Here is an 18,142-nt window from a genome sequence, read left to right as displayed (position 1 = left end):
CCAATATCTATCTTATTAGTAGATGCATATTCAAGTTAATTCACCTTTGGGGTTGAGATACCTTTTCTCTCACTATATACAGGGGAGTGAGTATTATTATATCTTATTGAGATATTACAAAAAAGATGTTAATCTTGACTGCACAAAAAGGTTTGTCCACACTATATTTCCTTCATTCCTGTCAAGATGACACCATTTATGGGAGACTTTGTGACTGGAGTAAGAATAACATCTTGATTTCATCAGACAAGGCTGCATCGCGTTCTGGCTGTGACATGGTTTTGGTCCGTCCTCCACACAGCGTCATACCTCACCAGGAGCATTTTAGAAACAAAGTGTTTTGATCTGAAGAAGACAAGAGAAGAGAGCCACGCCTCTATCTGGAGAGGAAGTCAGGGATCGGGGCAGTCATGGCAGCAGTGGTGTTGTAAAATCTTGTGATTTTCAGCTCCCAAGATGAACCTCTCATCATCCATGGTGACAAATATCCTCTGACTGGTTGACTTCTGGCTAGGTGCCACCAGTTATAACGTAATGTTGATGTACTGATGTGATATATGATCGGGAGTCTGCACAGGGGGGTTCATTTTGAAAATTGACTGGATGCTCTGTGCTGTTCCTGTGTCTGACTTCCTGCCCTGATCATCTGCTCTGTGCAGCTTGATGCGGCTTCCGTCAAAAATAGACTAGGCGCATACGTTTAGCAGAGCAGAGAGCTGCTCCTGAAACACGCTGTGGCATGTCGGTTGGAATCAGAAGCATTGACTAGAGTGGCCACGATCAGCTCTGGTGGAATCAAATCATAACTGAAGTCATAACATTAACAGGTACAAGAAGCAGTGATAGCAATCCAACAAAGCACAGTTCATGGCGAATACTAGAGACTACAGAATAAGGCAACGGTTATAAGGCAAAGCCTGCGAGCCAGTTCAGGCGGTCAACTCAAGCTACACTGCTACATTGACACATGACATTCCTCACTCTCTGCATCACCTATCAAACGCACCCTTTCAATCTGGTGGTTTATTTCAATTGTCAAAAGTTCCCAGTTCTCGCTCTGCTCTGCCAGTGTTGCTGCTATTCATTGCACCACAAGTATCGATGCTTGCTTCGTTCTGCCCCACCACCCCAGCATCCACCTGCACGCTCTGACTTTAGTCCTGGGGGGATAATATCTGCTGTCACCACGCCCCAGTCTCTCTGTTTGCGCAAGTGTATGCTGCAGGGAGTTACGATGTCTAGATACCAAACATTAAATAATACTGTGCTGTATTTGCATGTTAATGTCGGATTTACATCTGTTCTGAATGGCCACACTCAAAGACAGGGTGAAAAGCCTTCTGTCATAAAGAGGGGCGACATGTGATTAATTGCACAAATGCGAGACAACTGCACACACTTTCTTCGCAAAAACGTTCAAATCCTACCTTTCTCACCTCTGCACACCTGACCAATCACTGCATTAAATGGGCGTATTTGTCAGATTCTCAGTTTCAGAAAGTTACAAAAGGAACACACACCTACCCCAGTGTTGGACAATCAGACAAGTGCACTGTTTGTAGAGTGCTGAGGCCCTCACTTTTTATTCATGTATATCATGCTGAGTGATAGTAGGCTTATACTAATGGTTAGTATGCAATTAATGCTAGTATTTTAGCATCTAAGTTCATTACATTCACTAAAGATCCATAAAGCTACATAAAACTATTTTGGTATTCTATTGTTAAATGTTGTGAATAATACAACTTTCATATAATTTACAGTGTTTTCAAACATCAGTTTAGAGGAACAGTCAACAAACTAAACTTGACATTACCAGTCAGTGTTATAAATAAAAAGATCTATAATATCAAAAATAAAGCAAAATACATAGGCTAGTTACAATCTCTTTTGCCTTCAAAGAAAACTCACATTTTCCATTTTCTCCATTTTCCATTAATATAGTCTGAGTTCAGAGTACTGCTGCATTAATGAATCCTCATTCAGTCCATTAACTGAGCTAGTGTTTCCACTTAGCGCACAACTACCTAAGAGAAAACATTACTATTAAATGTAGAATTTCGATCTTCTCACATGTTCCCTTATTTAACCTCACTCATAATGCAAATGAAAAATAAAAAAATAAAAAACCAAGCACATTGCTAGTAATGACTATGTCAGTTCAGTAAGAATTAAGGAGCTGAAGACTTGCACAGTCTAATTTTTCAAAGTGCTTAAAATGTTCAAGAATATATACATCACACTGTAACACCGATAACATATTAATTTAGAACAAGCTGTTATACCAAGAAAAAAAGTATTTAACCCAAAATGAAATGTGCTGGAGCCAAAAACTACAAAATGCTTGGATTTATTTTGATCTCAACGAAAAGTTTACAGCCAGCGCCATCTTGGCTCACACACAACACAAGGAAAACCATATTTCCTCTACTTGTTGGCAAAACCATATAAATGTACTGATTACCCTTACAAAATCCATCTAACATTAATTTAAAAGTTAAACATTGTGTGTATGTAGTTACACAAGTTTTAAAACTTTTAAACTTTTAAAACAGCTCGCAAAGAGTCCATTGGAGAAGCAAAGCACCACACTGCCTCCTGCTGGCAACACTGACATGCTCAAAGTGTATCATAAAGAAGCCTTGTAGTTTGACCAAGAGGAAATATTTGACCATTATGGTGAATATTAGAAGATCCCTCTCACAGAAACAACATTCCCAAAATAAAAACATAAGCAAAATTACATCAAATGTGACCATACATTTTATGTGCTTCACATTAGCTCTGTGTTAGGTTAAGCAATTGCTGTTCTCATTCTTGATAAAGTCAGAGAAATGGTCACTTCTGTGTTGTACTTAGTCAGAAATCAGACAGAGGAGGGTTGCTTGTGACTCAAATTATGTAACTGTTGACAGACTTTTGACCAGACTGATCAACTAGTAATTATTGCTATTACTATCTGATTAAGCCTCAGTGCTCATATAAAGAACTATTATGTCTGGATGGTATTTGGGGAGCTCAGTAGAAAACACTGCAGTCAATTTTTCAGTGAAGTAAGGCTTATTGTATTGGTGAAAATGTGAAAAGGATCCCCTCTCATTCAGTGGCTGTTGTGCTAGCCTCTAGATAAGGTTTAGGTTAAGCAATGGTTTTTTTTGTTATTTTTTCCTGCACAAAGTGAAACATGTTGTTTCTAGTTGTTTCATAAAGTCTGTGCAATACGCACATAACTTTTGGAGAGTCCAATAAATAATCACTTCAGAAAGTATGTGACCCTGCCTAACCCTCAGGTGTGCATTCACAACATTTTGAAAATCTGGTGAGATTTTAAGTGTTTCAGAATGTGTCCTCACAAAGACCTGTATAACACATAATTGGAATTCCATCAAAAGAAAGTAGTCTGTTAAAGTGTTTATGTGGCAATCAAAAAGGATTATTCTCCTATAACACATAAAGCTTTAACCATCCATTTCACAGCAAACCAACTTTAACTGGGTATGGGCTAGTCTGACTCTGATTGGCCTATCATTATGATTATTCATGGCCTATTAGTCTTCATGTAAATCCAGATTCTGAACTGTGCAACTTTCTCATGTAATTCCAATACATAAAGCTTAAATGTGTGGCTTTGGAGCAAGGAGAGCTGGACTGATCAGGTAAGAGTAATGGTGTGCTGGCGACCTGTGAGTGGAGCGTATCAGTCATGCAGCGTGGTGTTGGTCCTCCATCAGAGAGATCTTTCGCTTCATTGCCTTTCAGTGCTCTGATCCCGCAGGGAGCAGCAGCAGGGCAGCGGCTGGCCAGTGGATCATTGCTCTCCAGTGAATTTCATTAGTTTCTTCAATGGATCCTCCCACTGTCTCAGCATCAACAAATCCCGCTGCCTTTGCAATAACAGATTCTCTTTGATTCTCTTCAGCTCTGTGTGAAGGTCAATTTTTGTTTCAGCTTGTTGAGGTAACAAGAATATAATGGATTGCTGTACCTGCAGTTTAAAGTAAAGACTATTAGCTATTGTCTCTAATTTAATTATAATTTCTATTCTTTCTTTCTTTGATACATGTATTTTTAAATGTTTAGTTAACTTTTTGATTACTCTTGGGATTTGACTTGATTTTTCATTTAATATTGATTTTCTCAACTTTGTGCTGACTTTCAGTTTGCTATATTTTTGATAAAGTTATACAGTTGTAATTTAAAGGTTCACCACAATAGAAGCACAGCAGAAGTTTATTGTGTTTATTGTGTGTGTGTGTGTTTTAAGATATATATTTAAATTTTTTTGAATGCATTAATAATTCAACTAACTTGAAGTTGGAAGTTAGTAAGTTACTACTGTATAAGTTAAATGTAAGGCAGGGGGGATTCCAGCAACAACAGTCACCTGCTTGAATCAAATTGGGGACATAGCACTGCAAATAAACAGGTTAGTGACCCATGTTCTAGTCTAACAGGACTAGTAGGCTACAGCCAATGGCTGTACTAAGGCACAGTGGTGCTTTCAGCTTAACAGTAATGTCAGCATGCAAACATAACTAACAATGATTATAAATAGCAGGTAATGTTTACCATGGTCTCACCATCTTATTTACGCATGGTCATAAAGCAAATTGAATAAAGTCAAATGTTGTCTTGCAGGTGGCACTATATAAAAAGTCAAGAGATAACCAGAATCATTAGCATGTATCTTCTGGGCACCATGGACATCTGTACCAAATTCCATGGCAATTCATCTGATAGTATTTATTTAATAGTATTAGTCATAATTGATTTAATAGTATCAGTAGTAATAGTATTAGTTTTCATTTAATAGTAACATTTCTGTTGTCTTCCATTGCCTACAGTTACAGCTGAAGCACAGGTTTAACTATTTCCTCTGCTTCATATGCATGCACCATTACACGAACATTATTAACACATTCTACCTGTGACACAGATTTCTATTTCATTACTAAGTGTTTTCTTCTCAAAGCGTCTCTGCATGAGTCTATCAAATTACAGTGGAGAGTGACAGGAAAGACTGTGGAAAGTCAATTACATCTGACAAGCCATCCAGCTAACGGCCTAACACTGCAGGCTGCCACACTGAAATGTGTTTCCAGTTCATTTCAGGTTATTTCTCATATGCATGAATTAAATCTGTGTTATGACTCCCTTAGATTTTTGAATGATATTGCAAAAATCAATTGAATACAGTCTGTGACTCGTTGGGAGATGGAGAATGAAGAGTGACAGAGAAGTTGAAATAACTTTAAAATTCACCATATAAAAGAATGATAACTTCCAACATATTTGGCTGTTGAAAATGTAATAACATGAATACTTCTAGTAAAGTTTACTACTTCTATATAAAGACAGGAATAAGGAGTGGAAGTACAGTGCATTTGTCCACTTGTTAGGACTCCTTGAGCGAATGCCTCCATGCAACATACTGTTGCAAAACAAGGACATGATACCCCCTCAGTCACATTATGGTGAGTCAGATAGGGCTAGCATTTGTCTGGTTGAATACATTTCCAATTATCTGACAAACATCTTGGAGCAAGTGTAATTGCAGCCAAAAAAACCCACTGCGGGGCAGAGATCGGCATGTCACAGCAGTGGACAGGCGTGTTGTCCCAGCATGTCTTCAGGGGCTTTTAGGAGACCAAATTCAGCAGGGAGGACAACATAGTAACATACTAAATCCCTTTAACGTGCTGCCATTGCTGGGCTCTTTTGCTTCAGGCTCAAGCCGAGAAAATAAATGCTGTCTGAAAAGGGGAACATTCACTTGAAGTCTTGAGGCAAATTGTATCCTTGCCTGAAACCAGGAGTTCCTAGGAGAGTCCTCTGGCTTGCTAGGCTGTGCTGCTGGCTCCTACTTTATTTTTATACCCAGCAAGCATTTCAAGGAGGGTTACCTGCAGGTCAAAGTCAACCAAAATGAACATTTGTATTAGTGTATTACTTTTATTTTAGAGCCAGATATTCGATGCTGGTGCAGACTGTTATAGAAGAAGTTGTGTTAAAAGACCAGTGTGTAGAATTTAGTGGCATCTAGCGGAACAGACTTTGCAGAAATGGAATATTCAGAATTATGTTTTAATTAGTGTATAATCCCATGAAAATAAGAATCATGTTTAATTACCTTAGAATGAGACCTTTATATCTACATAGGGAGCAGGTTCTCTTCCACGGAGGCTGCCATGTTGCACCGCCATGTTTCTACACTATCCCAGAAGAGACAAACCAAACACTGGCTCTCGAGAGAACCTTTCATGTTTTTCATGAGTTTCGTGGCAACTGTAGGTTCTCCTACACATTTGGAAGGGTGTAGGATTAAATGGTTAGATGCCACTAAATCCTATACACTGGTCCTTTGAGGCATGTTTCTCTGTACTTGTATCTCTGATGTATTCTGATGGTAGCCTGCAAAGTGTGAACTAAAAATTGGTATCAAAATGAGCCTACCAGTCTGAAACAACAGGCGGTCATAGTAATGGATACATGGAAGGGAAAAACTGACATTTTCTCTGAAGGATATGGGGAAATGGATCACCTTCACTGCAAACAACAAGAACATTGTCGTATCTGGACCTGGATAAATACAAGGGCAAAATGGACACAAATCCAGTAGACCAAGAAATGTGTACCACTTGGTGCCCATGCTTTGTTGGTGTTTCTTTTTTTTGTTTCTTACTTCAGTAAAATATACAAAAATTGCTATAAATAAAAAGTGACAAAAAAGTAAAGAAAATGCAAATGTTTTCTAACTAATCAGAAAAGTGTAACATTATATAAAATGTTATGGGCAGTATATACAGCACATGAAAAGCTCTACACAAGTCTGAGTTGACTTTCCACTTGATTCTGAAATCTGGTTGCAGGGATTTACTGTCATTCATCCACAAGAGTATTAATGACCACGTTATACTCAGCCATGGTAGTACTGCAAACTTTCTCTACTATTTACCCTTACAGAACTGATTTCAGTATTAACTAATATGATAACCAGCATGTACATGCACTTATGTGTGTTTTCAACATTTCACAAATCTGTAGAAACAGGAGAAAGAAAAACACTCTGTTAACACTAAGTAACATTGTCCCTGACATATAAACTCACCGGGTCTCACACACAAACACTCACACATATACATTACCTGCAGTACTGTAACTCAAACCGTTAGCTCCCCCTCACGCCCTCCCCCAACTTTGCTTTCCATGCAGATTGTGAGAAACTAGGAGAAATAAATGGAAACTTTTTGTCCATTACAGAACTTTTGGCCGATATGAACCTGTATTGCAGAGGTTAATTACTAGTGAAAGTAAAACAAAATACTTCTGGGCTCTCCTTGACATGAAGCTGCGGGGCGCTCTGTGGGCTCCTGGTGATCACTGTTTTTACAGTCAGGTAGGCCCGTTTCATCCTCATTGCCTCTGACCTTGCTGCTAAATCTTCCTGGCTGGCTCTGTGTGGCTATAACATTTCAGAAAAAGTTAGGTTAACATGCCGGTTAACATGATTTTGATTGTAGCCTGCATTTTTCTTCATATTTATATTCTATATGTATGATTCATTTGTGGTAGCCTATTTTTCTCACAATTTTTTACCATAGCAAAGAGAAATTCCCTTGTAGGCTATGTGAAAACCTAAAAATATTTATGATTCTGAAAAAAAAACAAAAAAACAAAACCTCTGCATTTTTCTTCTGATGTAAACTAATGTAAACTACTTCATATGGCTAACTTATATAAAATGGAGCAATAACTTTTTAACTGTTGATCTTGTCGGTGTTGTCAGATTGTGGTGATGTCACTGAGTTGTACTGATATGAATTAGCCACCTAATGTATCAATTAGACCAAAAGTCTTTTTTAATTATTTTATTTCTACACCAATATTGCCTCTGAAAATACAGTCTACATCATGCAATTGTTCTTTTTAGTCGCACTTTATTTTACGGTACACTAATAAGACATAATAAGTTGTACTTTGTATCAAATTAGACAAAACTAGAAATAATATGTTCTTTATTAGACAGTAAACAAACACAGTTATAACCTAATTAGACACCACACACCTAAATTATGCTGTAATTAGAAACTGCATATAATGCCCTATTAGACCCAAAATACACTATAGACATTATTATACCAATTAGAAACCAAAGAAGAGATCCTCAAACACTATTAGACACCATTTACAAGATCATAGTCTAATTAGAAATCAAATGCAATGCCATATCAGGTTCCAAAATATGCTACAGTTAGATGCTATTCTATCCTTACTACCAAATTAAGCTGTAATCAAACACCACATTTAATGCTACCAACATGCGCCTATGATAGCTTAATTACACAACACAGGCTGTAATTAGAAAAATTGAATGCCATATTATATTGGGCATAGCTTTTATAATAGTCAGACAAAACACAGAGTTCAGAGGACAATACATTTATTTTGCCTTTATTTAACATAGTTTCTCTTTCTCACAGGGTCATTTGTTGCTCTCTAGAAGAAAACTGCACTGTAAACTAAAGCCAAACCACATCAAGTCACATCTGGTCACTATTTCACATGTCCCTCATAGCCTGGATGTTCTCTGGAGTCCCGTGGAGTTCGTAGGTAGTACATAGCCAATGCTCTACTCCCATACCAGTTATCAGACCATTTAATGCCATGTCACTATCTGACCCAAGTAACATCAGGCTATGGAAGCTGCCAGGACATTGCATCTTTCTTCCCCACTGTTAGACCCTTATTAGACTTTCTTAGAGGGTAATTTGCAATACATTACAAAAGAACTGTACCATAAACTAAAGTGATATCACATATCAAATCTCTAGGATTTGATTGTCTTTTACTATGTCTTAATTGATATTTATCCCCTGTTTTAATATGTGTATGTATGTATGTATACATGTATGTGTGTGTGTATATGTCTGTATATATGTGTGTATGTATATATGTATATGTATATATTTTATATTTCTTTTGTAAAGCACTTTGAGCTGCATTTTATGTCATGAAAGGTGATCTATAAATAAAGCTTATTATTATTATTATTATTATCATTATCTGCTACGTCAGACACATTTTGGATCTGATATGGCATTGTATTTGATTTCTAATTGTATTCTATTTCCTGTAAAATGGTGTCTAATAGTGTATTAGGATCTCCTATTGGGTTTCTAATTAGAGTATAATTTGGTATAATAAAGTCTAAAGTATATTTTGGGTCTAATACAGCAGTATATGCAATATCTAATTACAGCATAAGTTAGTTGTGTGGTGTCTAATTAGGTTATAATTGTGTTTGTTTACTGCCTAATAAAGTACATATTATTTCTAGTTTTTGTCTAATTTGATACACAATATGGCTTATTATATCTTATTAGTGTGCTGTAAAATAAAGTTTGGTTCCTTTTTTGAATTAAAAAACTAAATAAATTCTGATCATAATAGTTACTGACAGGCGAGGCCAGGCCCCTTTGGACCCCCTTTGGACTTTTAAGTATTTTTTCTTTTGCTGAAGGGAGTATAGTGTGACTTTTTAGGGAGAACAGAGGAGGGCCTTTTCATTTTTTCTCATTCTGGATTTGTATTTATTTGGCCTTCCCTTATGAAATGAATTGTAAAACATAAAAGGAGAAAAAAATAATTACATATAGCTTTGGCTCTATGAACGGAACAGTAATCCTATCTCTGTGTCAGGGCTTTGTTTTTCCTAATCAAGACTGACCAGTAGTAACAGTAATTTGAGAAAACAAATTGTTCTTAAAATATTTTTTTTTAAAAGCAGGCAGAGGAGGGAATCATGTCACTGTCATACTGCTTCATTTGTCCCCTGCAGTCTTCTGTCCACCAGCCTTATTTCTCCTTGGCTGGACAGACAGATGTGCCGCAGTCAGCGTCCTCTTTCCTCAAAGCTCTATAACTGATAGATCCAGCCTGCCTTGTGTGTACTTGTGTGTTTACGTGCTTGCGTGTGTGTCATGATGATATATTGGTTCACACAGTTAACGCACCCTGTAATCCGTCTTATTTGTCAGTATCCTGATTAGCAGGTATGTTGGCAACAAGTTTTGTGAGATGATGTTGCAGAGCCTCCTCGACGCTCTCAGACCTTCGCTGCCTCTCCGTGCTCTCACAGTGCATGTTGCTGCTGTGGAGTGTCATTTTTCAAGACAACTGTGTATCTTTACTCATTTTTTATGTGTGTTTGCCTTAATGTTCTTACATGAGTTCATAAAACTGTGATGATGGGTGAAGGTGTGAGAAAATTGAGAGAGCAGGTATGTTCTGTGTTTGAGCGTGATGTGTCAATTTACTGTGACAAACTGTGACTTCATGTTCAGACTGAACAGGAAAAACAGCAGGTAGTGCAGGAAGTAGAGTGCTGTAACAGAAGACACAAAATGAAGGTTGGATATGGGACAAATTTGCTCTGATGTGGGTGATAACAGGTGGTTAGCATTAGCACTGTAGGATGAAAATACAAAAGGCTGTTATTGTTGGCACAACATCAAAACTTTGAGGATTGGAGTTTAGAGAATCTCCAAGGAAGCAAACAGGTGCGGGAAAAAAATTTCTATGTAGTAGCTGTGCTGGATCTTCACCAGCATCATGACCATGAAACAAGAGATGATTCTAAGGTCAAGAATGAACTTTGATCTCTGACAATTCTATGTGTGAATCACTTGACACAGTGCAATGATAGTCAGTGATTTTCCAGCAGAAGTCTAGATAACTGTCAGTTTCCAACTGTGATGCTAATTCACAAAGTGAGACCATGGAAAGCAGGCAGCCCGCACTGCTGCTTATTAAAACTAGACAAAATCACACAGTGAGAGCACAGATGTATGAACGAGACAGAGGGAAGACATCGACAGGAAGTGGTGTTTGCTCAGACTGCCTGACCATCAGGCCATGCTTTCAATTACTGTTATGAAGCCTTTGCGACACAAAGTTTAGCTCTGCAAGGTGCCAAGTTTTATGTTTGAGGCTGTACCCATACATACATATATACATACATACAGTACACACTCTGTATCAGTGTAGAGAACTCTCTCCCTGCCATTCTAATTGTCATTCTAATTGTCTCTAATAGCTATTATCATCACTGTTCCGATCTGATAGTCATCTTAGTTACAGCTTGAAAGACCTAATTACAGTTGGCATTTATTTCTAGAGGTGACTTGCATGTCAAAGCCAAAATACTATTTAGGTATGAGACAAGGGTGTGCAATTTGGATCTGAATCCCATTTGGATTGTTGAAGTGAGAGAACATTAAGTAGTGGTTTAAAGGAGCAATGAGTAAAAAGTTTTACACAGCCTTAAACTTAGAAAAAAAAAAAAAAAAGAAAAAAAAAATTTGTGGGGTTGCTGCAGAGAAGTTTTGACCAGATGCTGAGCTTTCAGACTTTCACATTTATATTGGCAACATGTGCTTTTAAGCAAACCTCACCCACCCCTGCAGACAGGCTCAGACTGGCAATCTGGGAATTCTGGCAAATGACAGGCTGGTCCACCTAGTGGGCCACAAGGACATCAGCAATGTGGAAAAAAATTCAACCTGCCAGCTGCAGTCCACTTAATGTTGGAACAGCCCATCTGATTGGGGGTTACACAGTCCCAGTTGTCAATAGGCTACCTATACTGGCAGGTGCAGGAAGTGCTACCGTCATCCTCCCCCGACCTGAACAAGAGGTCAAGCAGGAACTAATAAAATCAAGACAGAAAGAGTGGAGTTTGAATTGAAAATAACACTAGCCTATAATAATGGATAAAAGTCACAAAAAGCAAAAAGGTGGACGGTCAGAGAGAAAAAGAAAAAAATCTTGTGGCTGATGCTGCAAAATGTTTTAAGTTAACACATTTATTCAAAACATTGATGCCACTGCCACAGAAAATCCTGTTAACATTAGCATGCCAAGCTGCAGTGACAACATTAACCGTCCACCGCCAAATGAGGAGGAGGAGGAAAGAGTCCGGACAGATGAGCAGGCTGATTCCAGTGGAGAGCAGAGGCAAGAAGAGGGGGCTGCTGCCGAGGACGAGCAAAAAGTGCATGACAACCTCCAGCAGGTGATACTGCTAACGTTAGCTCACACAGTGGCAATGTTAACAGTGGAGCTCTGGGCCTTACCCTTTCCATTACACAAGTGGTGTGCAAGCGCAGCTTTTCAACTGTAGAATTCATCAAGAATAGTTTATGGAGCACTACATCTTGAAGTATTCATGCTTATCCCTACAGGAAGAGACATTCTTAAGGCTTTCAGCACTGATGGACTAATCAACATGATTCCCAAAAAAGGTTGAGAACCACTGCTATAGTGCATAACTTTCAAACAATGGTAAATATAATGCACTATGTAGGTAAATAAGGGGGGATTTCAGACTCAGACTTGGTCTATATGCAGATAAGCATTTTTTTAAATACCCTGGCACCATCTATCCTGCATTCACAGTGCTTGTATGAGGTTAGTTTATGCTGCAACATTGAGACCATTAAGTTTGGATCCTTTAATATAGTAAAAGCAGATCCATATACTGCACAATGAACTAAATTATATACTGTATACAGTTATACGCAAAAGTTTGGGCACCCCTTGACAAATAGCATATTTTGATGATCTTTTAATTGAAAAGATGTAAACACAGCCTCTCTAGCATATGGAAAAAAACATTATGTAAACATTAATGCATAGATACTTTTTGTCATAAATTGAACAACAATTAAAAAAAAATAATAAAAGCATCATTGTGGCATGTGCAAAAGTTTGGGCACCCTACATAGTTACACCCCCTCTGGCAGATATCACAGCTTGCAAACACTTTTCGAAGCCAGCTAAAAGTCTTTCAATTCTTGCATTTAGGATTTTCTCCTATTCTTCCTTGCAAAAGGCTTCTAGTTCTACAATATTCTTGGGCCATCTTGCATGCACAGCTCTTTTAAGATCTACCCACCAATTTTCAATTATGTTATAAGTCAGGGGACTGTGAGGGCCATTCCAAAACCCTCAGTTTATGTCCCTTGACGTAGTCCATGGTGGATTTGGAAGCATGTTTAGGATCATTATTCTGTTGTAGAAGCCATCCTCTTTTCAGATTCAGATGATGTTTGCTTCCATTCTTCCCTCCACCCATGCAATGTTTCCTGTGCCACTGGCTGCAACACAACCCCAAAGCATGATAGATCCACCCCCATGCTTAACAGTTGGCAAGGTGTTCTTTTCATGAAATGCTGCTCCTTGTTTTCTCCAAACATACCTTTGCTGATTATGGCCAAAGAGTTCTGTTTTAACTTCATCAGTACACAACACTTATTTCCAAAACATATCAGGCTTATGTAGATGTTCCATTGCATACTTCTGACATTGGATTTTATGATGAGGATGCAGGTAAGGTTCTTCTACTGACTCTTCCATGGTCTTGTTTGTGCAAGCAACAGTATACCACCACTCCTGAATCTGCTAAATCTTCCTGCAAGTTTTTGGAGTCAAAAGGGGTTTTGATTTGCCTTTCTGACCAGCATACAAGCAGTTCTCTCTGAGAGTTCTCTTGGTTTCTTCTTGGTTTCTTCTTGTTTTTTCCGGATCTCATCTTGCTCTCAACAGTTGCCCTAAACTTCCATCTCTTAATTACATTTCACTCTGTGGAAACTGCAAGCTGACAACGCTTTGCTATCTTCTTTTAGCCTTCCCCTGCATTGTGGGCATCAATAACTTTCATTTTCAGTCTTACACAGCTGCTTAGAGGAACCCATGGTTGCTGAGTGTTTGCACAAGGTTTGAAGAGTCAGAGTATTTGTAAAGCTTTGAAACTGGCACCAGCTGACATTTCCTAATGACAACTGTTGACGTACCTCAGGCCTTACGAGCTGATTAAGGTCTGAGACCTTGTAAAAATAATCTGAGACTTCACAACTCTTTGGGTGCCTAAACTTTTGCACATTCCACTGTGATAGTTATTATTTTATTTTATTTTTTCAATTTATGACATAAAAAGTACCTATGCATTGTTTGCAGAAAATATTGTGTTTTTTCCCATATCCTAGAGAGGCTGTTTACATCTTTTCAATTAAAAAAATCACCAAAATAATATTTGTCAAGGGGTGCCCAAGCTTTTGCATACAAGTGTATCATTGCATTTCAGTCTAACTCATACAGAGACATGCATGAAAACCCAAAGAACACACTGCAGCACAGTTATACTTTCTGATTTGGGAAAAATAATGGCTTTTCATTATTTTCACAATCATAGGACAAGTAAATGAGAATTGGATCAAATATATGTTGAGTGAGCGAGGCAAAAAAAAAAAAAAAAGTTTTGTTTTTAAAGGCCCAGCACACCCATAATACACCCACACTGTGTGGTGTCACCTATTTTGGATAATTAAAGCTCTTCTGTGTGTGTGGGAGTGTGCAGATTGTGTTTGGTTGACTTCTTTCTCCCTCTCCTGTTGATTTTGTTGCACCTCCCTGGGTGGGACAAACTGCACCTTTAGATTTTGTGCTGGTGATTGCAGTCCAGTGACATCATGTAATGGCTAGCATAGCTCTGCCCACCTTCAACCTTAGCAGAGGTTCAATGAACCGGGATAAGTCAAAACACCTGTACTTCAACAACTCCATCACTGCCACCAAAATAACATGTCCTTTTTATCATTCAGTCAAAACACTGAACTGTGTTTTCTTGTATCATTTCTCATTGACACATTCGTACAGTGATCCATTAATAAAATCAAATGGCCTTTACAGCTGACTGAATTCATTAACATCATGCAAACACAGTCTTTTCACATGTTTCTCACGGTCAGTGATGTGGTATGTCCATTATTCATGGTGAGTATCTCTAATGTGATAGTAATGGGCTGAAAAAACAATAGAATCAATGCAACAAATGCATACAAATAAGGTACCATTTATAAATGATTAACAAAATACAAATCTCCTCCAGCTCACTGGCTAGCCAAAGTTTGAACACAGGTTGCACTAAAGTTTGAGGATGAACATCTTAATAATTGAATTTCAAGATCCCTTATCAATTGTTTTAATGATAATAGCAGATTAGTGCTGTGATTTACACAATGAACACATCTGAGAATAATGCTCTTTAATAGAGAAGCAGTTTAATCCATTTTAATCACAGAGGCAATGCAAGGCAACACTGGATAATTTGAAGATATTTGTACTATTGTACATTTGATTTCTGTAAGAACATTGTAAGTTGCATTGTGGGAAATGTGGGCTCCAGCATTTTCAGAGCTTGACCCACACTAAGATCTAGAAATCTGGATATCTTGGCCTCTGCTGCTTCAATTTTTACCATTCTTTTGTAAATCTATCTCTTGTTAGTCCCACTTGTGGGATTAACAAGAGATAAGCAATATTAAAGCAATATTAAATCACTGGAGTAACAGAAAATTACTCTGAATTTCAACTAATATGTTACTTGACTCAATTCAGGTTTAGGGCTTCTCATATATCATCCGTATATTGTTGATCAATTCTACCACAAATATGCCATCTATCATGTCCATCTGCACCTTAGCCATCATATCAGAGGCGGACAGCACTGACCGGACCAGGTCTGATTAATTTAAGGCCACATAGCAATCGAATCTTACAGGTAACACTGATGGACATGACTACAGCTGAAAAAAAAAGTAAAGGTAAAGTAGAATTGCACCTTTTGGAGTACAAAAGCTTGTAGTAGGGCAAGTAAATTATTCAAGTACTGCATGTCTACCATGTGTACCTTCAAAAGTCCAACTGTTAAGCTGTGGTGTATAATTCAGTCATGTGCTCTCAGCCTTGCTCATACAGCTAACTGCTATGCTGTATAATTTCCTTGTTAATATATTCCTACAAAAAAATGAGCTGTGATGAGACTGAAAACTGAAATTTACTCTAGCAGACAAATAAAATACATTACTGCCTGGCTGCACCAACTGCTCACTTAGAAAATCAAAACTCAAAAGCCCATGTACATATGCACACCACAAATTACTTGTGAATTTTTGCATCTGAATAAAGAGTTGGTTACACAGCCTTCTCCTGCAGCACTCCCTGCCTCTGGAAAAACATTCCTGCCGTCAGTCAGTTAGTCACTGTCTCAGCTATAAATATCCATCTATTAAAAAAAACACAACAAAACAAATGAATCCCTAGCTGCTGTTCCCTTTCACTTCTGCAGACTGTCCTGGGATTGTCTCTCTGAACCTTTGAAAGTAGACTATTATCTGTCAATCATTTTGCATCAGTACTTTTTGAGACATTGAGAAATTCATCTGTCTAGATTTTTTTTTTTCCAGACAGTAGCAAAGTATTACTGAATAATTACCAGGCTAGCTAAACAGCTACAGGCTTTAATGACTGCTATGAACCCTGAAAGTGAGCTAGGGTGAGTAGGTAACTTTGTAAAGTTAATCTGGCAAGATTTTTTTTTTCCATTTTTTTAAAGATAGTATCAAGAGCTCTAAACTGCGTAATATATCTAATATCACCCCTCACATCTTTGATTTGTTCAGCAATTTAAACAGGTCTGCTGTTGTGCTCATTGACGTCGTCTTCCATAACTAGTGAGCTATCTAGCTACATCCAAGAAAAACTGTAAAAGAAAAATGGCCACAAAATAGCCATAAAAAATGGTGTGGGTGAGAAAAGTGGATGAGATTGATGCAGCTGTACAGGTTAGTCAACCTACAGAAATAGCAACTCCAAAATCTGCATATTTCTTTGAGCATTGTGAAAAATGTTAAGTGAGCTACTCCTTGCAACCACTATTGCAACTTCAGATACAGTATGTCACTACTGATTGGTTAAGGTAAAACAAAATAACTCCTTGTCCTGAACAGAAATCCCTTGTTGAATGAAGTGAAACAAAATGGCAGTTACGTCTGATTATCAGGGTGCAATATATCAGCTACCAACAACTTCAGTCTTTCCCAGTTCCTTTTCCAGCAGGCCTCAGTGTGTTATTACTGTTTTTGGCCACACAAACTGCAGTTGTTTGGCTCTGCCCACTGAGCTTTAGCTCATTTAATGAGATTATTTCTGCCTCCAGAATAACTTTGCCTCCCAGAAATGTTTGTACACTTCAAACTCCAATCTGCATTTACACCAATGAGTTCAGTACCATGGCTACAGTAAGACATGAGTCTCAATGGGGCGTGAGCTGCAGCCACCCATCTAGAAGAGCTCTGTTCAGCCCACTAAACTATTTCAAAATGCTTTCACTGAGAAGGAAATACAGGTCCTGATCAGTATTTTTCAGTAGAAATCATCTGAGCAGAATTGCTCTGTAGTGGATGTGAGCGGTGGACTGGTAGGTGAAAGAGCTGAGAGGCCTAGCTTATAGGCTTCACAGCCGTCTTTTCATTGCCAAGTCAGCGCTGCACGGAGGAGCCTGAGAGGTGAAAGCCCCTCTCTGGCAGCTGCTGCAGTAATATGACATAAGGAGCTGGAGTGAAGAATTATTGAAGCATAAACATCAAAGGAGGTTTTCTTGAGTTCTGTCAGCCTGGGACACCAGTGAGAAATGTAGCATTACCCAAGAACCAAGGCATTTGAAAAAAGTACTGCTCTCTCTCTGGGCTCATTTGATGTCATTTTTGGTGTTGTGATTGTGTATAAAGCTGAACTACATATATGCAACAGGATTAACAGTTTGTTCACTGCATAGAACGAGCTTGTACATTCAGCGTTTCCTCTGGCACCATAACAGTTAAATAAACTTGAAAAGAACAGCAGCTATCACGACCACCGACGAGACAATGCTCCGAGTATGTGTTTCCAAGGGAATGTTCTACTTTTAACCTTATGGCTTTCTAACTTGGGTAACCATGGTGACTGTGGAAGCATTGCATTACCTTACATGTGTCATGGCAACAGCAGAGCCCACGCATGTCACCATGCCCACACTATACACAGGGGGGATATCCTTTCTTCAGTTGAAACTCAGCGACAATAACACCTGAGGGGATGAGATGAGGATGGGTCAGTGTCAAAGAAACAGTCCAAAACAGTTTCCATGAGAGAAAAGTAAGTCGGTTATATCCTCAAATTTAAACACATCCTCAAGGAAAAGCAGTTTTACAGCCATGGTACCCAGTGTTGGAAATGATTACAAAACTGTGAAAAATGTGTTTTC

At 38.3% G+C, this 18,142-nt stretch overlaps 1 protein-coding gene across 1 annotated transcript in view; it reads left to right on the top strand.

The window, feature by feature from the left end:
- Window positions 1–11,914: 11,914 nt before the first annotated feature.
- Window positions 11,915–18,142, top strand: part of LOC121902277 — a 36,511-nt gene continuing 30,283 nt past the window's right edge. Inside the window, exon 1 of the mRNA XM_042419539.1 lies at window positions 11,915–12,087. Within this exon, the coding sequence (XP_042275473.1) occupies window positions 11,915–12,087 (173 nt within the window). The remainder of the gene's footprint in view (window positions 12,088–18,142) is intronic.

This window comes from Thunnus maccoyii, chromosome 8 (assembly GCF_910596095.1).
Source record: "Thunnus maccoyii chromosome 8, fThuMac1.1, whole genome shotgun sequence".
NCBI lineage: Eukaryota > Metazoa > Chordata > Actinopteri > Scombriformes > Scombridae > Thunnus > Thunnus maccoyii.
This window is presented reverse-complemented; position numbering and strand designations above follow the sequence as displayed.